This window comes from Arachis ipaensis, chromosome B1 (assembly GCF_059453495.1).
Source record: "Arachis ipaensis isolate K30076 ecotype BB chromosome B1, ASM5945349v1, whole genome shotgun sequence".
In the NCBI taxonomy this organism is placed as follows: Eukaryota; Viridiplantae; Streptophyta; class Magnoliopsida; order Fabales; family Fabaceae; genus Arachis; species Arachis ipaensis.
In genome coordinates, this window is record NC_142436.1 from 60,657,087 (window position 1) to 60,678,077 (window position 20,991).

General features: G+C 40.1%; 2 protein-coding genes and 1 pseudogene across 2 annotated transcripts; 1 reads left to right on the forward strand and 2 right to left on the reverse strand.

Annotated features, from left to right (window-relative positions):
- Positions 1-830: 830 nt before the first annotated feature.
- Positions 831-12,236, reverse strand: LOC148576755 (uncharacterized). The gene is made up of 2 exons (XM_088502780.1): positions 11,183-12,236; positions 831-1,585 (listed from the first exon to the last, which is right to left on the reverse strand). The coding sequence occupies exons 1-2, from the start codon at positions 12,234-12,236 to the stop codon at positions 831-833; spliced, it is 1,809 nt and encodes a 602-aa protein (XP_088358906.1).
- A 371-nt stretch (positions 12,237-12,607) lies between these two features.
- LOC107607083 (uncharacterized) lies at positions 12,608-13,021 on the reverse strand. Its single transcript, XM_016309072.2, has one exon. The coding sequence runs from the start codon at positions 13,019-13,021 to the stop codon at positions 12,608-12,610; it is 414 nt and encodes a 137-aa protein (XP_016164558.2).
- A 1,906-nt stretch (positions 13,022-14,927) lies between these two features.
- On the forward strand, positions 14,928-20,534 carry LOC148576756 (uncharacterized; annotated as a pseudogene).
- Positions 20,535-20,991: the final 457 nt, after the last annotated feature.

Genomic DNA, 20,991 nt, shown 5'->3' on the forward strand with positions numbered 1-20,991 from the left:
TGCCCGTGTGTTCTTCTCTCTCGGGACATGTTAGACCGTGACCTCCTCAAACTGCTTACTTAACTCTTTGACTTTCTCCAAATACTTCTGTAATAACAAATCTCTGGCTTGGTAGGTACCAATGATTTGCGACGTCACAACCTGTGAGTCACTATATATTTCTAGCCTCGTAGCTCCGACCTCCTTTGCCAGAGCTAGGCCGCCCAGCAGGGCCTCGTATTCTGCTTGATTGTTTGACACCGAAAATTTGAACTTGACTGACAGCTCGTATACAACTCCAGTTGGATTTTCTAAAATGATTCCTGCTCCTTCGAACGTTTGGTTGGATGCTCCGTCCACGTGGAGCCTCCACCGTGTGTTCGGAGTCTCAGCATGGTCCCCTGTGACTTCTATCAGGAAGTCAGCCATGGCTTGAGCTTTGATCGCGTGCCTGGGTTCATACTGCAAGTCGTATTGGGAGAGTTCGACAGCCCAAGTCATCATTCTACCCGCCAGATCAGGTTTTTGGAGCACTTGTCGGATTGCCTGATCAGTCCTGACGATTACATGGTGTCCTTGAAAGTACTGCCGCAACCTGCACGAGGAGGTCAGAAGTGCATATGCCACCTTCTCCAGCTTGCTATACCTTAGCTATGCTCCTTGTAGTGCTTTACTCACAAAATATATTGGTTGCTGGGTTTTCCCGTCTTCTCGCACCAAGACCGCTGCCAATGCCTCATCAATTACCGCCAAGTACAAGTACAACGCTTCTCCATCCATAGGTCTCGTGAGGATAGGTGGTGCCGAGACATCTCTTTGAAGTGTTTGAAAGCCTCCTCGCAAGCCAGGGTTCACTCGAACGCGATTCCCTTCTTCATCAGGTTAAAGAAGGGCAGCGCTTTGGCCGCCGATGCACCGAGGAAGCGGGATAGCGCGGTGAGTCTGCCCGCCAATCTCTGGACGTCTTTCACACTTCCCGGGCTTTTCATTTGTAGGATTGCTTCACACTTTTCTGGGTTGGCCTCCACGCCTCTTTGGGTTATCATGAACCCCAAGAATTTCCCAGCTTCGACTGCGAAGGCACACTTGAGTGGATTGAGCCTCATACTGTGCCGTCCCAGAGAGGTGAAGACGTTTTCCAGGTCGCCGACGAGGTCTTTAGCTTCGGTAGTTTTGACCAAGATGTCGTCTACGTATACCTCTACCGTCTTGCCGATAAGGTCTTTAAAGACCTTGTTCATCAGCCTTCGGTGCGTAGCCCCTGCATTCTTTAGCCCGAACGGCATCACCTTGTAACAGTATGTCCCTCTTGGCGTTATGAACGTCGTTTTCTCTTCATCTGGCCGGTGCATCGATATCTGATTGTACCCAGAATAGGCATCCATGAAACTCAGATACCGGTAACCTGCCGTCGCGTCAACAAGAGCATCGATGTTGGGAAGGGGGAAGGAGTCCTTGGGACATGCTTTGTTAAGATCAGAGTAATCCACACACATTCTCCATTTCCCACTGGGCTTTTTAACCAAGACAATGTTCGACAGCCAAGTCGAGTAGTCGAGTTCCCAAATGAAGCCCGCTTCTAGTAGGTTGGCCGTTTGCTTGGCCACTGATAAATCACTATTTCATAGTTTATCTTGTGCTCAATTGAGTGGTTTTTATCAACTCTTTACCCACTTATTCATACTATTTGCATGGTTTTACATTTGCCTTCCTAATTATGTGCTTTGATTGAAAACATGCTTCTTTGGCCTTAAGTTCCCTATGTTTAAATCCTCTCTTATTACCATTAGATGCCTTGATATGTGTGTTAAGTGATTTCAGAGATTACAGGGCAGGAATGGCTCAGAGGATGGAAAGGAAGCATGCAAAAGTGGAAGGAATACAAGAAGTTGGAGAAATTGCTAAGCTGTCCAGCCTGACCTCTTCGCACTCAAACTGCTATAACTTTAGCTACAGAGGTTCAAATGATGCGGTTCTAGTTGAGTTGGAAAGCTAACGTCCGGGGCTTCGATTTAATATATAATATGCCATAGTTGCTCAGACGCTAGACGATGCGAACGCGTGCTTCACGCGGACGCGTCGCAGTGACGAAAAATCAGCGTGTTTGAATTCGCAACCAGCGAATTATGGGCTGTTTCTGACCCAGTTTGCGGCCCAGAAAACACAGATTAGAGGCTATAAAGTGGGGGAATGCATCCGTTCATAAACAAGTTTTTCATATTCACAATTTTAGGATTAGATGCAGTTTTTAGAGAGAGAGGTTCTCTCCTCTCTCTTAGGATTTAGGATTAGGATTTCTCTTGCTTTCAGGATTGTTTCTTTTTATCAGGTTCAATTTTCCTTTTATTTATTTTCTCAATTTAATTTATGAATTCTTCTATGTTACAGACAATTCCTTTGATTAATGTTATTTGAGGTATTTCAGTTTATGATTGCTTTCTTTTAATTACATTATTGTTATTTCCAATCTAAAGACATTTTTATTCCAGCAGATTTACTTTTTTTCCTTTTGGTCTTGGTTAAGAAATCAGTAACTCAGGAGTTATCAAACTCAACATGATTGATAATTGTTATCTTTGCTAATTGAATTGAACTTCAATAATCACAATCTTTCCTTAGGGATTAACTAGGATTTGAAGATCAAACTAATTAGTCACTTGACCTTTCTTTACTTTAAGTAAAGACTAACTGAGTGGAATTAAGATTCAACCTTCATCATCATTGATAAGGATAACTAGGATAGAACTTCTAATTTCTCATACCTTGCCAAAAGTTTATTTTACAGTTATTTATTTTTTTTACAGTCTTTTACTTATTTTAATTACAATTTAAATTACTTGTTCCTCATCTTCAAAACTCCAATTTACAATCTCCATAACCAATAATAAGAACATACTTCCCTGCAGTTCCTTGAGAAGACGACCCGAGGTTTAAATACTTTGGTTATCAATTTTTAAGGGGTTTGTTACTTGTGACAACCAAAACATTTGTAAGAAAGGTTGATTGCTTGGTTTAGTAACTATACTTGCAATGAGAGTTTACTATAACTTCTAAACCATCAATCTTCAGTTCTTCAAAATGGCGCCGTTGCCGGGGAATTGCAAACGTATACCTTATTATTGGTTATTGTAAATATTTTTTTTTTTTGCTTGTTTATTTGTTTTATTTTTGTTTTTATTTTTGCTTTTTCATAAATTAAGAGGTTATTGGTTTTTATTTAGTTATTAAAAATTTTTCAAAAATTTGTTCTTCGTGTTCATCTTGACCTTCAAGTTGTTCTTAGTTGTTTTCTTCGTTTTGATCTAAAAATTTTAAGTTTGGTATCATTTTATTGTTTTTCTCTTTCCTCATTTAATTCAAAAATATCTTTTTCTCTTTATTTTTATTGAGTTTTCGAATTTTCCACAAAGAAAAAATTTCAGATTTTGATTTTAAAATTTTTATCTTATCTTATCTTAGTTTTAAATTTCAAAATTCAAATATTTTTCAAAAATAATATCTTTTTCAAAATCTTATCTTATCTTATTTCAAAAATCAAATTTCAAATTTCAATATTTAATTTCCAAAATTCAAAATTTAAAAATTCAAATTTCAAATTTTAATTTTTCAAATTCAAAAATTTTAATTTCAATAACCTTTTAATTAAAATTTGTTTTTATTTTCGTTTTTAATTTTTATTTACTATTATGAGTTCTCACCCCTCTCGCTTTAAGTTTAGTTCCAATATTGTTGCAAGGAATGGAAATTATCACAGAAACATGCATCAAGGTCAAAACAATCAAAAATGGGAGGAGCCACAAGGATTTAATCAACCCTCTTGGCAAAAACCCCCTCCAATGCACTATAACCAACAACCATTCTGTGATGCATACCAAAATGATGACTATAGTGGACCCCCTTGTAGTTACCAACAAGGCCCACCTATGATTATGAACCGCCTCCTCAACACAACTCTGGATCACCATACTCACAAGCCCCCTACTACCAGACATCATCACATGATTCTAACCCTCATCCACCATACCAACCACCTTATGAGCCATATGAACCATATATAGAACCACCCCAATTCCAACCCAATTACTCCCAAGAACCACCACCTCAATATTTGTCATCTCCATATCCATCAATCCAAGAGCACTATGATCCTACTTATGATAGCCGAGCGCAACAAGAATCAAGGGATCGTCTCATGGAAACATGTGCAAAACTTCAAGCAACCCTTCGCCAACTGGATCAAGCGATAAATCGATTACCTTCCCGACGTTCGGACACTCAAGGAATCCACATGACCTCATGTGGGCAATCTAATGAAGAACGTAGCATGAAGGAGATATTAGAAACTCCGGTGGACAGTGAGTAGTACGATTTTATATTGAAACAATTGGAAGAAGCTACGCCTGCCATTGAGGAGGAAGAAGTGGTTGCAGACTTAGGAGATGCTGAACCTCCATGGGAAAGTGAGGTTATAGAACCTCCTTCCAAGGCGATTAAAATTGATGCTGAGGAGGGTGTACAACCTCCAAGGCATATCATAGTTGAAGACCTGGAAGAGGTCGATCAAGAGATGGAGATTCAAGAAGAAGAAGCACAACCTCCCATGCCCTTGGTAAGTAATGAAGAAGAGGTTAAAATCAAAGAAGTTTGCAAAGAGGTGGAAGTTGTCAAAGAGCACAAGGGAGTGGAGCTTGGAATCACCTTGCCAAAGTTATTGGAGACCCCTCCCCCTAAGTTGCCATCATCCTTCACAACATTCAAGTGGGTAAAATTCATATCCCTTAGCTTTCTAATTCCACTTGAATATGGGCTACTGGAGACGGATGGTCAGCTTAGAGCTCTTTGTGGCATAAAGAGTAAGAGGAAGATGGTCAGTGGTAAGAATTGTCCTGCAAGGTTCATTATGGTTAGAAGCTCGAAGTTTAAATGCAAGGGTTGGTGTAAAGCTCAACTGATTAGGTCTAGGAAGTTGTTTGGCCGCTTTAGTGAGAATTCAGATTGCTTGCTACCCGGATGGAATCATAATGATCAACAAGAAGACGGGTGCAAAAGCAAGATTTGGGATCCTGGAATCTGTTCTAACATCCAACACCCCGGGAGCCTAAGAATCTGTTTGAAGCTGCTGAAAGGCTTTACGTGCCTAGTTTGGGATCCCGGAGGCCATTGGAATTACAAACATTGGTGAAGATTCCTGGATGAGTTCAAGCACAAGCGACCATAAAAGGAAGCTCACCAAATGTCCAACATAAGGACTTTAACTAAAAGTGCTAGGTGGGAGACAACCCACCATGATATGATCGTTCCTTTTTCATTTTTTATTTAGTTTTATTTGTTTTTGAGTTTTATTTTATTTTATTATATTGAACCTGGAGTTCTGCATAACATTCATATTAGGATTGCATTCTGCAAACTGCATTATAAAAAAAAAAAACACACGCACGCGACGCGGTAGCGTCGCTGATGCGTCCGCGTCACCAGTGCATTGGGAACAAAAGAAATCGAGCAGAAAGTCACGCGAGAGCGTGGCTGGAGACGTGTCTTTGTCACAAATCACCCCACGTGACCGCGTCACTCACGCGGACGCGTGACATGAAAATTGACGTCAAAAGGGTGCATAGCTGAAAGTTATGCTGGAGTGGTTCTGGATTGGTGTTGAACGCACAGCCTTACCACGCGGACGCATGGCTCACGCGTCCGCGTCATACCCCCATGATGGCCACTCACGCGATCGCATCGATCACGCGACCGCGTCACCCTGGATTTTGGCAATACTAAGTTTCGAACAGAGAGTTGTGCGAGCGCGAGGCTGCCCTCGCGCTAGTAGCATAAACTGTGTCACGCGACCGCATGACCCACGCGACCGCGTCAATCCGTATAAGTGCAAGTCACGCGACCGCGTGCCCCACGCGTCCGCGTCGCTTGCGCCGCACAGCTTATCCTAATTTGCCAAATATCTTATCTTTTCTTCCCCAATCCTAATTTTTCCTCCCTCCTTTCTTACTTACTTCTTCTTCCCTCCTTTCCCTTCTCATTCTTCTTATCTTTCATTTTATTTTACTTAATTTCTTTGCATATTTCATTCATTACATTTTAATTTTGTGCATATTTTTATTTTCTTTTCTAAATTCATTATTTTTCCTTTGGTGTTCAAATTTTCTTATTTAGCTGTTGCATCTTCTCTTGAATTATTTTGGGTGCTTAGTGACTTGTTTTATTCTGAATAGGTAATATTATTTATATCAATGCCAATCTTTTATACCTGTATTACTTTTACGTTGACATGAATTTATATTATCTCTCCTTACCCACACTCTCTCCTTCATTGTCACAAAATTTTGCACCACTAGTATGCCATGTGCTTCTATTGTTTTCTCACTTGCATGTTGTAGCTACCATGTAATTGAGACCTTCATTTTTAGCATTAACCAACCCAAGTTTTATTTGTTTTCTATCTTTGCTTTGGATTACTTTCCTTCCCTTTTTCTTTCAGGATGGCCACCAGGAAGAGAACCGGAAGACGTTTACATGGGAGAGACAAACAAGTTCCTACGCACATTCCTTGATGAGAAAAGCGTCAGTTGAAATAACCCGTCCACCTGCACATCTCAGCATGCACCGAGGACGGTAAAATATTTAAGTGTGGGGAGGTCGATACCGATCTCCGTAGGTTAGTACCTTCCTATCTCAACACAAATGATTTATTTTCCTTATTAGTTGCTGCATTTGCATGTTTGTTTGATTTTTGTGCATATTTTACCACTTGGTTAAAGTAATATTTTCTTTTTTAAGAAACCTTTTATAGCATTTCACTAATTTGAATAAAATTTAATGTTACACTTGTTTGAAGAAATATTATACTGGAACATTGTTTAGAGCTCGAAAACACAAAACCTGTGAGATTTTGAGCCTATTTGAATTGGTTGCATTTTATCAACCAAAAATTTTGTTTTAGTATGTATTTTTTCTCTCTAAAATTCTGATGTTTGTCTTGCTTAATTCTATATTTCCATGGTTTGATGTATGCATGCACTTATATGATTGAGGCCTTTGTTTCACTGAGCTTACATACCCATATGGCCTTACCCTTTCATTATCCTTTGCAAACCAATGTTGAGCCTATTTTATCCCTTTTATTCTTACTTTAGCACATCGTTAACTCTAAGCGAAAAACAATAATGTCCTTAATTCGAATCCTTGGTTAGCTTAGACTAGTGAGAGTGCTCATGAATTAAGTGTGGAGAAATTGGGATTGAAAACATTTGGTTTGAGAATTGAGTATGTTAGAATTTTCTGAAAATGTGAAAGAAATGTTTTGGACATGTCATGCATTCAAAAATTTAATCATATGCATTGAAAAAAAGAAAAAAGAAAAAAATATAAAAAAAAAGAAGAAGAAAAAGAGAAAAAGAAGAGAAAAATAGCAAATAATAAAAAGGGGACAAAATACCCCAAAGTAAATGGTGAAAGCAATGCATATGTGATGACATGTCATCATGTCATGTTTTTCTATGCCTTTTTCCTTTGGTTTCAATAGGTTTTATGCACTTTCTTGATCCATAAGCAAGCCAATTGGGTAGATTTTCATGCTTCCTTTGATTTAATCAACCATGTATGAATTCATGCTATTTCATGAGGTTTTATGCTATAATTGTCACATATTATGAAAGAATGAATATCTCATGATTTTGAGCATAGCTTTGATGTGTTTGGTTGATCAATGATAGGTGAAGAAATCTTGGAGAAAGGTTGAAGCAAGAAGGAATAGCTAGGAGTAAAGAGAAGACAATGGAATAAATGAAAATGAACCATGAAGCAAAAAGTTGGACCTAAAGTTAGCCTCAAAGTTAGACCCCTAACGTGAGGGCTAACGTTAGGCATGAGGATTACTCCCTGACCATCCAACGTTTGCGCCAACGTTAGCCCCCTAACTTGGAGGCTAACGTTGGCACATGAAAGCATAAGGGAGAGGGGCCAACGTTTGCGCCAACGTTAGCCCCCTAACTTGGAGGCTAACGTTGGCGCCACTAGCATATAAGCAAGGCCAATGTTAGGGTCAAAGTTAGACCCCTAACGTTGGCACCAACGTGCATACCAGTAAATTTTGCTTGCTGCTATGAAAAGTTGGAGCCAAAGTTAGACCTCTAACTTTGGCTCAAACTTTAGGTCCAACTTTGGCTAACCTCAAAACCGGTTCAATTGGTTCACTTTGGTTCTTCTTCAAACTTCAAGAGCAATCAACCAAGGCCTCTTTCAACCCAATTCCACCAAGAGCAAGGGCCCAACTCAAGGCTTGAAGATCATTTTTGAAAGTGTATAAATAGGATAGAATTCAAGTTATTCAGAGAGCTTTCCTTTTGGAATTTTCATAATAGTTTTTGGGAGAGCTTTTGAGTGAACTTTAATTTCTTTGCTTTCAATTTCATTTTAATTTTGTCTTGGATCTTGGATTGGAGAATTGAAGAAATTCTGTTTCAATCTCAATCTTGGATCTCTCTGTTTCTTTACTGTTGATTTAATTTCATTTCCGGTTCATTACTCTTCATCTATTCTCTTTGCAATTTACAATTTCCTTGCAATTGTTCTTGTTGGATCTAGGAAGGCATTGAGATCTAGACTTGGTTTTCTAGTCTCTGGGTCCTGAGATCCAAATCTCCAATTTACATTCGGTTTCTTGCTTCCTTATGTTCATTTACTTTTCTGCTTCATTTCCGGTTCAATCCCAATTCCCTTTTTCTCTTCTGTTCAATGCAATTTAGTTTTTCCTTGTTTAATTTCTACAAATCCACATCCCAATCCCCTTTACATTTCAAGCAATTTACATTCCTTGCACTTTAAGATTCCGCAATTTACATTTCTTGCACTTTAAGTTTCTGTCATTTAATTTCTTGTTCTTTAAGTTTCAGCAATTTATTTCTTGTTCTCTTTACTTCAATGCAATTTAATTCTGCAAGTTACAAAACCATCAACCAAATCTTGATTCGCTTGACTAAATCAAACCACTAAACTAAAATTGCTCAATCCTTCAATCCCTGTGGGATCGACCTCACTCCCGTGAGTTTTTATTACTTGATGCGACCCGGTGCACTTGCCGGTTAGATTTGGGTGTTTTGGGAGAGATTCGTTTCTCACCAAAATATCTCATCAATATGTACTGTACTTGAAATTAGAATGCATGAATATGTGGAAAATATAGTTAATGGACAGTTAGGTTTTTTATTATGATTACATGGATTGTCTAAGTTAGGTGGAAAGTTTAAGTTAATTAAGGATTCAGATTTTAGTCCACTTGGCCAAATACAAATCCTACCTTGACCCTGACCCCATTACAACCCTTAAAAGACCTCTTGATATGTGTATCTGTGCATTAAATTTTTGTTGATTGTTAGATGAAGAGCAAGCCTTAGAAAGCAAGGATAATAGAGAATTGAGAGAATCGAACCTTAAACACATGAGTGATTAGAGTGTATACACTTCCAGTGAGGGTTCGATGCTCGATTCTTTGTTCCCGGCTTTCATGAGCTATTTTCTTCTTGCAAGTCTATTTGTACTCTATTTTGTAATTTGAATTAGTAAAATCCAGTTCATATTTGTTCTTAAAAGATTTGTTTACTTTTAACCAAGTAGGTAGAAACATTTTGCATGTAGTTGCATTCATATAGATAGGTTGCATTTCATATTAATCTACCATTCCTCTTCATCTTTATAGCTTCTCTTGAGCTTAACATGAGGACATGCTAATGTTTAAGTATGGGAAGGTTGATAAACCACTATTTCATAGTTTATCTTGTGCTCAATTGAGTGGTTTTTATCAACTCTTTACCCACTTATTCATACTATTTGCATGGTTTTACATTTGCCTTCCTAATTATGTGCTTTGATTGAAAACATGCTTCTTTGGCCTTAAGTTCCCTATGTTTAAATCCTCTCTTATTACCATTAGATGCTTTGATATATGTGTTAAGTGATTTCAGAGATTACAGGGCAGGAATGGCTCAGAGGATGGAAAGGAAGCATGCAAAAGTGGAAGGAATACAAGAAGTTGGAGAAATTGCTAAGCTGTCCAGCCTGACCTCTTCGCACTCAAATGGCTATAACTTTAGCTACAGAGGTCTAAATGACGCGGTTCTAGTTGCGTTGGAAAGCTAACGTCCGGGGCTTCGATTTGAAATATAATATGCCATACTTTCCCTGATGCTAGGCGACGCGAATGCGTGCTTCACGCAGACGCATCGCAGTGACGAAAAATCAGCGTGTTTAAATTCGCAACCAGCGAATTCTAGGCTGTTTTCGACACAGTTTGTGGCCCAGAAAACACAGATTAGAGGCTATAAAGTGGGGGAATGCATCCATTCATAATTAAGCTTTTCATATTCACAATTTTAGGATTATATGTAGTTTTTAGAGAGAGAGGTTCTCTCCTCTCTCTTAGGATTTAGGATTAGGATTTCTCTTGCTTTTAGGATTGTTTCTTTTTATCAGGTTCAATTTTCCTTTTATTTATTTTCTCAATTTAATTTATGAATTCTTCTATGTTACAGACAATTCCTTTGATTAATGTTATTTGAGGTATTTCAGTTTATGATTGCTTTCTTTTAATTACATTATTGTTATTTCCAATCTAAAGACATTTTTATTCCAGCAGATTTACTTTTTCCCCTTTTGGTCTTGGTTAAGAAATCAGTAACTCAGGAGTTATCAAACTCAACATGATTGATAATTGTTATCTTTGCTAATTGAATTGAACTTCAATAATCCCAATCTTTCCTTATGGATTAACTAGGATTTGAAGATCAAACTAATTAGTCACTTGACCTTTCTTTACTTTAAGTAAAGACTAACTGAGTGGTATTAAGATTCAACCTTCATCATCATTGATAAAGATAACTAGGATAGGACTTCTAATTTCTCATACCTTGCCAAAAGTTTATTTTACAGTTATTTATTTATTTTACAGTCTTTTACTTATTTTAATTGCAATTTAAATTACTTGTTCCTCATCTTCAAAACCCCGATTTACCATCTCCATAACCAATAATAAGAACATACTTCCCTGCAGTTCCTTGAGAAGATGACCCGATGTTTAAATACTTCGGTTATCAATTTTTAAGGGGTTTGTTACTTGTGACAACCAAAACGTTTGTAAGAAAGGTTGATTGCTTGGTTTAGTAACTATACTTGCAACGAGAGTTTACTATAACTTCTAAACCATCAATCTTCAGTTCTTCAGCCACCTCTTTCACCCTTTCCTGGGACATTTTTCTCCTCCTTTGGACCACTGGTTTTGCCTCCAGTCTTATGGCTAATTGGTGCGACATGAATTGGGGGTCTATACCCGGCATGTCAGCCGGAGTCCAGGCAAACAAGTCACCATTAGCTCTGATCATCTCCATCAGGGGTTCTTTCAAATCAAGGGGTAGATTTCTGTTTACAGAGGTAAACTTCTCATCTGAGTCACCGACCCTGAACTTTTCAAGGTCCCCTTCTGGTTCCAGCCTGGGTTTGTCCTCAACCCTGACGTCCAGGTCGGCAAGAAAGACGCCAGATGCTTCTTTAGACTTCTTCCTCAGGGAGAGGCTGGCGTTGTCGCATGCGACCGCCGTCTTCAGATCTCCCCTGATGGTCCCCACTGACCCATCATCAGCCACAAAATTCATTAATAGTAGTTTGGTGCAAATCACCGCCCCAAACTCGTTGATGGTCTTCCTTCCCAATATGAGGTTATAGGCCATGGAGTCCCTTAAGACAATGAACTCCGCCATCAGCGACCTCTTCCCCCGACCTCCGCCAATGGAGACTGGAAGGGAAACCACTCCATCGGGCTTGATGAAGTTATCGCCTAAGCCTACCACGCCGTGTTGGTGGCCCCTCAAGTCGGTGTCCCGTAAGCCCAGAGCATCAAATACATTGCGGAACATGATGTTGGAATCAGCTCCCGTGTCCACCAGGATTCGTTTTACTAGGCCGGTGCCCACCCTGGCCGTGATCACCATCGGAGGGTTCTCCGGGACCTCATCAAACCATTGATCTTCGGGCCCGAATGATATCGAGGGTACCCTTCGGGAGGGCGGCGTGGATCCAGAGGACATAGCTAAGACCTTGGCATCTTTCTTGCTAGCCGATTTTGATCTTGGTGGGACATCCCTTCCGATCACCACATTCACTACAGTGAGGCCACGCTCATTATCCTCTTTGTGCTCCCGTCTTTGTCTTACGGCACGAATTTTGTCCTCGTTTGATCGATCATGTTCCCGCCTTCTCATTCCCTTATAAGGTGGGAAAAATCAGCCAACTTTCCTTCCCGGATGGCTTGCTCTAGGGCGTCTTTGAGGTCGAAGCAGTCTTGGGTCTTATGGCCATAACCCTTGTGGTAATCGCAATAGAGGTTTTTGTTTCCTCCCGTTCTGTCCTTGAGTTGTCGAGGCTTCGACAAGATGTCCTTGTCGGTAATCTACTGGTAGACTTCAACAATTGGAGCTGATATGGGGGTATAGTTGGTGAACTTCCCTACCTGGAGAAACGGCTTGAAGTTTTTAGCTGATCCTCCGTCCTTGGAGTGCTCCTTCGACCTTTTCCCGCCGCCTGATGGTCGAGGATTGGAGTAGGCGGGCTGCCGTTTATTGGCCGCCATGACTTAGCTTACTTCTTCATTATTGATGTACTCTCTGGCTACGTTCTGAATCTCCTGCATTGTCCAAACGAGCTTGGTGGTAAGATATTTCCTGAAATTCGCGTTCAATAACCCGTTGGTCAAACACAAGCTGGCCACCGAATCAGTTAGGCCGTCAATTTCTAAACACTCGTCGTTGAATCTGTCCAGGTACTTCTGATTTGGCTCACCGGTTTTTTGTGTTATTCCTAGTAGATTGATCGGGTGTTTCGCTTTAGTGATGTGCGTGGTGAACTGAGCCAAGAAAACGCGACTGATGTCGGCAAAGGCGGTTATGGAGCCCTGAGAGAGGGCATTGAACCAACGAATCATCGGCCCAGCTAAGGTTACAGGGAAAGCGCGACACCTCACTTCATCGCCCACCCCTTCCAGGTTCATTCTAGCCTCAAAGGCCGTTAGGTGCTCCTGGGGGTCTTGGGTCCCATCGTACTTCATGTCTGTTGGCTTGTCGAAGTGCTTCGGTAGCCGGACTTCCAAGATCGAGTGGTGGAAGGGGGTTGCTCCCATGACCACAGGCTTGTTGCCTTTTTCTCGTTCTTTCTCTACTGTCTTCCCTGTGTAATCGGCTTCTTCTTGACCTTTGTCTGTTGTCTTCTTGCTGTGGTCGTCTTCTCCTTGGTCTTTCTCTGCTGTCTTCTCGGTCATCTTCTGCTGCTTCTCTCGTCGGTGATCGAGAGTAAATCACAGGATCACGTGGTCTTCTCGGCACCTCCCTTCTTTCCTGGCTCTCAGACTCTGTTCGGGGGCTTGGAGTGCGCCTGGAGTGACTTTTTCGGAGACTTCCCTCTCTCCTTTGAGGAGATCGGGAATGCTCTTGACTGGGAGTTGGCTGATAGCATTCTCTGCTGGCTAGTTCCCGTTCTAGGTTTTGCACTCTGTGGCGCAGTTCTTGTATTATTCTTGCGCTATCACTACCTGTTCCTCCAAAGGGTCTTCTCTCGGGTTGCCGCGGGGGGTATCTGGTGCGCTCACGAGTGGGAGTGCCTGTGGCCAGAATAAAGTCCATGTTCCCACAGACGACTCCAATGTATGGTAGGTCGGTTACCGGATGGTTCAGGGATGCTTGTCCGGTGAAAGGTAGGGCCTGGTCTCGATTCGGGCCTAGAACGCGAGGGGTGAGGGTCACCGACTTCCCGAGCTCCTTGTGAGTTGAGGGGGGTGCCACCTGTAATAACACTCCAACGCTCAAGTCAGAAGGGGTGCAGGTGGTATGAGGATAAAGAATACGTGATGTACCTTGGGGGAGGGGTAGGACCCTCCCCTTATATATCTTGTCAGTAGGGCGGGCCCCACAGGGGAAGACCTCCTTCCAGGAAGCTTCTTTCCCTACAACTGTCATGCAGCTGGCAATGAGGGTGAGTGTCCGGGTTGTGAGGCTAAACGGGTTGCGCGCGTTGATCCAATCACGAGGATCGGGTCGCCCGTGGGCTGGGTCGACCGCTCCACCAGTTGGGCTGGGCCGTAACAGAAAGTGAGGACCAACAAGAAAGCAAAAAATTAAGAAACGGTGAAAGATTTTCAAAAAATAAAATTTTACAAATGAAAATTTTTAAAATAAAGAAGGATGAGTGAATGGTGATGAAAAAAAGAAAAAAAATGACCGAACACAGGAAAAAGTTTAAAGAACGATAAAAAAAAAGTAGGTTGTTAAATGAGTTAGTTTGTTTATCTTTTTATATTATTTTTAGGTCAAAAATCTTAAACAAATAGTATATTTTTTAGTTGATGGGTCAGATTTTTAGGTTGGATCAAAAAAATATTGACTAAAAAAGTGCTACTTTTTTTTAAAAAATAAATTGACCGTCCATTTAATCCGCGGACTAGGCTGATTAACTCGTGTTTAACCCGTAATTTAAATTAAGTTAATTTTAGAAACAAAATCTGCATGTTTAAATGCGTAAATGGACTGGTCTGAGGTGTTTAGTCCATTTTGACAATCCTATGAAAAAGTGGAATGCTGAAATGATGGAATGGAATAAGTATTTGTTTAGGTTGATTTATTTGAGTAAAAAAGTATTTTTATTAGGTTTTAAACATGTTTGGATATATTTTTTTAAAAAAATATTTTTATTAAAAAAATAAATTATTTTTTTTAAAAGCTAATAATACTTTATTTTTAAGAAAAGCATAAACAAAAAATATTTTAATATTTAAAATTTTTTTTAAAAAGTCTTTTCAAATATAAATGGCTTTTGTCTATTATATTTTTTTTTAAAAAAAATAAAAAAGTAAGTAGTTTTTTTAAAAGCCAATCAGAATATCACGTACTCCGTACTCAAGGAGAATGAGAGAAGGAGAGAGCGGGGGCGAACGGTTGAGGGTGAAACACAGTGAGGAAGATGGCCATGCCATCGGAAGAGATAAGGGGGAGAGCGTGGGTGGGTGTGTATCCGGTGTTAAGGAGGGTTCTTCTCGAGAGGGGTTAGAAAAGCCATCCAAGGTCTCTTTTAGAGATAAAGTCATTGGTGCAGAAAAGTCTAAGGCCTTTGCATTAGTAGGGTCTTTATCTGGGGATGGTATCGCGACGGTGACAGGTAAGCAGGGTGATTCTCGTCCACCAAGTGTCAATTTTACCAAGGAGGCAAAGAGTTGTCTAGCTGAACCTTATAAGGAAGCCATCGTGATCAAGGTGTTGGATAAGCATTATGGCTACACGGCTCTCATGCATAAGCTTCGGATAGTATGGCGCATCAAAGGAGGGTTTGATTTGTTGGATGTGGGGTTTGGGTATTTTTTGGTTAAATTTGATATTGCTGCGGATCGTGAGAAAGTCATTCTTGGTGGCCCGTGGTTGATAGACGGTCACTATGTTGCAGTAAAGCCATGGGATGTGGATTTTAGGCCATGCGAAAAATCCTTTGGATCAACGCTGGTATGGATTCGAGTCTCGGGACTTCCAATTTGGTGCTACCAGGAACAAGCAATGCTGCGAATTGCTTCTGCAATAGGGATTCCGGTGAAAGTAGATTTGGCTACTAAGCTTGCAGAAAGAGGAAAATATGCTCGAGCTTGTGTTCAAATTAATCTTGAGTTGCCTGTAATCAAACATATTATAGTGGAGGGTGTGACTTATGAAGTGGAGTACGAGAGTTTACCGTTGATTTGTGCTACTTGTGCACGATATGGGCATGATAAATCGTTGTGCATGGAGAAGGAGTCCTTGGAAGGAAACGGGAATTCCTTTGGTGATGAAAAAAATAATGAAGTCCCGACACTAGTGCCACACAACAATCATGAGATTCAACAAGAGGCTGAATCAGAAGCTCGTGTTTTGGGTGAGAATCCTCGTAATTTGGGTGAGAAATTAGGAGTTGTTAAAGGGAAGGATATGGTTACGAAATCATTGGCTCCTCACGTGCCTGATGGTCATGTTAATGAGGCATGCATGGATGATGGAGAGGGCTGGCAACAAGTGCTCCGTAAGGGAAAATTCACAATGGGCCAGTCATCAGGTTTGAAGGACCAAGATGGAAAGCAGCACAAGTTTGGTTCGAGAAGGGTTCCAAGACCCAATTTGCATGGTGATGGAGGTAAATCAATTGGCATTAGGATGGGGAAGCGAGAAAAACATGAAATTGCGCCATCTCCATCACGCAGAACTCCTGCACGTCGTGGAATTTCTCTACGGAAGCGTCCTCGGCCTTCCTCCTTGCAGAACTCGCCAGTTGATAAAAATGGTGGCACAATGGAGGAAACCTTAGTAGATGGAAGCATGGCAGGTGCAGTGTTAGGAGGTCCGAAGGTGGCAATTATTGAGGATCAGAGTGTGCCAGTACCGCAGGACAAACCACCTATTGAGGTTGGTGATTCTGTTTAGAGTTTTATGTTCTTATTTATTCTGTCCCTATTATTTATGGATAGTTTAAATATGATTGTTTGGAATATTAGGGGTGCTTCTAATAAGTTAGTCAGTGTGCATTGCAAGGAACTTGTTAGGAAATTTAGACCTGTTTTCTTTATTGTGGTTGAAACTCACTCCCCTTTTCAGCATTTAAAATTATTCTGGGAAAGATTGGGGTATCACTCTGTTGGTATAGTAGAAGCAGAGGGGCATAAGGGAGGTATTTGGTTTCTATCCTCTATGAAGGGTGTTTGTTGTAAGTTCATTGATGCTTTTGATCAGGGTGTTACTGTTGAGGTTCACTTTGATAATTTAATTTGGAGGTGTAGTGGTATTTATGGCAGTCCTCAATTTAATAAAAGGGTTCTCCTTTGGGATTATCTTGTTGCACAATCCATGGTTTTTCAAGGACCTTGGATTGTTCTTGGTGATTTTAATGAAGTCAAATTTTCTCATGAATCTAAGGGCTGTCAGTTTTCTCATCAAAGAGCAGACATGTTTGCTACTTCATTAGGGGATAGTGGTTTGTTTGATCTGAAGACTATTGGGAGGCAGTTTTCTTGGTACAGGAGGGTGAAAAATTATGTTGACGTGGCAAAAAAGCTTGATCGAGTCTGTATAAATAATAGTTGGTTATCTATCTTTCCAGAGGCTTATGCAGAAGTTTTAAATAGGCTTCAGTCTGATCATTGCCCTATTCTGGTGCGTTGTAAAGGTCGTCCTCAGCCTAAAGGGAATCGACCTTTCCGATTTGTTGTTGCTTGGGCTACTCATCCTGTGTATAGGGATATTGTGAACCAGTCATGGTGGTCTGGTAATAGAGGAATTCATGGCAAGCTTTCAGAAGTACAGAAGAATTCACTAGAGTTTAACTCGAAGGTATTTGGTAACATTTTTGTTAAGAAATGTGAATTAGAGCAGCAGATTAATTATTTACAAAAGCGTTTGGAAGTGGTGGATAGTATTTATTTGCGTCAGAAAGAGCAACAGTTGCTTGATGATTATAATAATACTCTAGTGCAAGAAGAGCTCCTATGGTTCCAAAAGTCCAGAGAGCAGTGGGTAAGGTTCGGGGATAGGAATACAAGATTCTTTCATATTCAAACTCTTGCGCGAAGGAAGCATAATAAGATTCATGGCCTTTATCTCAAGGATGGAGTGTGGGAAACTGATCCAGAGGTTCTGAGTCAAGAAGCAGAGTCTTTCTATAAAAGCTTATTCTGTCATTTGGATGATGTTGATTTGGGTTGCCTTGGTGATGTGCCTCTTCCTTCTCTAAATGAGGAAGCTTGCAATAACCTTACGGCACCAGTTACTATGGAGGAAGTCAAAGCAGCGGTTTTTCACATGAACTCTTTTAAAGCTCCGGGTCCTGATGGGTTTCAAGCTTTCTTCTTCAAAGAATATTGGGAGATCATTGGTCTTGATGTTTGGAAGATGGTTAAGTAGGCATTCTCCAGTGTTCCTCTTGATCCAAGAATGTTGGAGACTTTACTAGTTCTCATTCCAAAGGTTGAATCACTGGTATCTATGAAATATTTCAGGCCGATTAGTCTCTGCAATGTAGTTTACAAGATCATCACGAAGGTCCTTGTTAATAGGCTTCGTCCTCATCTTGCGGAGATTGTTGGCCCGCTTCAAGGAGGATTTATTCCGGGACGAGGAACTCCTGACAACATCATTATTGCCCAAGAAGTCCTCCACTTTATGAAGAAGACTAAATCAAAGAAAGGCACACTGGCATTTAAGATTGATCTGGAGAAAGCTTATGACAGAGTTGACTGGAGGTTTTTAGCTCATACCCTTAAAAGTTTTGGTTTTCCTATTCCTACACTTAATTTGATTATGAATTGTGTCACTGCTTCTTCCTTATCTATTCTTTGGAATGGGAGTCGCCTGAATGACTTTACTCCTAGCCGAGGTCTTAGACAAGGAGACCCTATGTCACCCTATCTTTTTGTGTTGTGTATGGAGCGATTGGCATGCTTTATTAGTCATCAGGTTGATTTGGGATTGTGGGAACCGGTTGCTATTTCTAGAGGAGGACCAAGAATATCCCACTTAATATTTGCGGATGACTTGCTTCTATTCTGTAAAGCTACAAAGAGACAAGTGCAAAATGTGATGTTGGTTTTAGAGACTTTTTGCAAAGCATCTGGGATGAAGATTAATGTGGAGAAGTCTAAAGCGCTTTGCTCCAAGAATGTCTCTGCAACAAGGAAAGAGGTTTTCACTGGGGTATCCTCTATCAGATTTGTCCAGGACTTGGGCAAGTATCTTGGAGTTACCCTTAGCCATTCTAGGGTGACTCGTTCAGCTTTCAATGGTGTCCTGGATAAGATTCGGAGTAGGCTAGCAAGCTGGAAAGGAAGTTTACTCAATCGGGCTGGTAGACTTTGCTTGGTTAATTCTATTGTCGCTGCTATTCCCACGTACCAGATGCAGGTCTCTATTTTTCCCAAAGGAATCATTAGTAAATTGGAGTCTATGATGAGGAATTTTCTTTGGAAAGGACAAGTTGATGGAAGAGGATTGAATCTTGTTAGTTGGAAGGTACTGGTTACTCCAAAAAAATATGGAGGTTTAGGGATTAGAGATCCTTATTGTGTAAATATTGCTCTTCTTGGGAAGCTAGTTTGGACTTTCTTCCAGCAGCCAAACAAGCTATGGGTCCAATTGTTGGATGCCAAATATCGATCATCTCTATATGACTGTTTTAGTTATCCTAAGAACAAGGACTCTCCCATTTGGAGGTGTCTTTGCAAGGCTTGGGAAGTGTTGAAGGATGGGTTTGCTTGGTGTATTGGAGATTTGAACCAGAATTTTTGGTTTTCTAACTGGAGGAAAGAAGGACGGTTATCTAATGAGATCGATTATGTTCACATTTCTGATTCGAATCTCCGGATACAGGATATTTGGTCGGTTGGTAGGTGGCATTTGGATACTCTTTATTCTCCTTTATCTCAAAATCTGAAAGATAATATTCTTTCTTACAATCCAGATGAACAAGCAGGTCCGGAAGTGGGTTGGTATTGGAGTGGGTCTGCTGCCAAAGTCTATAACTCTCACAATGGTTACTTGTGGTTGTGTAAGCAGCTATTTGGTTGGGAGGAGCGGGAGAATTGGCTTTGGCTTTGGCGCCAGCTTGTTCCGGAAAAGCATAAATTTTTGGCTTGGTTGTGTCTTAAGGAAGCTCTTCCTACTGCAAGTTTTCGCTTTAGAAGAGGGATGTCGTCATCGGATAAGTGTCCAAGATGTCTTTCTAGCCAGGAATCGGTTTTACATTGTATTCGGGATTGTCCCAAAGCTCAGCTTGTCTGGCATAGGTTGGATATTTCTTGTCATCCTTTGGATTTGAAGAACTGGTTCTTGTATCATAGCAGAGAGCATCCGTTCAAGTTCTTTTCGGGACTTTGGTGGATATGGCGAGCAAGGAATAATGACATCTTTAATCCTGATGAATCTTGGCCTCCGGAAAAAGTGATTTGTCTGGCATTAACTTCAGAAAAGGAGCTTAGGAATATCTTTGAATTACAACGTATGTCCTTTCCCTCTACTCTAAATGGTTTTTGGAATCCCCCATCCATTGGTACTTTTAAGATTAATTGTGATGCTAGTTATTTTGGTTCGGGTGATAGTGTTGGTTTTGCTTGTGTTATTAGAGATTGTAATGGGAGCTGGCAAAGGGGGTGTTTGGGAATGATTGAGAGTAATAGTATTCTTCAAGGAGAATTGTTTGCTATTTGGAGAGGATATATCTTAGCTTGGGATGTGGGTCAACGAGATGTTATTTGTGAGACGGATTGTGTGGAAGCATTTAATCTTGTTACTCAAGATGGTTTTGGGTTTATTGATCCACTGGTGCTCAAAATAAGAGATATCATGCATTGGAATTGGTGGGTTGACTTTCGTTTGATTATGAGAGATGCAAACACGGTGGCAGATACTATGGCAAAGATGGCGATGAAGTTACAACTTTCGCATGTGGAGCTTCTTTCATCTTGGGAGGAGTTTAAGAGTAGTCTTAAACGGGACTATCCCTCTATTTAGGTAGTTCCTTGTTTTATTTGTTTTGTTTTTCTTTGTTTAATTTATTTCAGTCACCAAAAAAAAAAAGCCAATCTGAATCGATCCTAAAAATATTTAAAATAGATTAATTAATTAGTAATTCTTATCAAATTTAGTATTAGTTGTTAAAAAAGTGAAAACTAAATATTATGTAATTAAGACAAATTGATCCAATCATTCAAACTTAATTATACAAACATTTATACGTGAAATAAAAATATTTAAAAAATAATAAAAATCAACTCAAATTAGTTTATAATTATTTTATTTTGTATTTATAAATTATTATTAGAATATATATATATATATATATATATATATATATATATATATATATATATATAAAACTAAATAAAATAACTTTATATTATTTTTTTGAATTATATTGGTTGATAAGTGGAGAGACAATGACAAGAGACAAAGTGAAGTTATAAGGCTA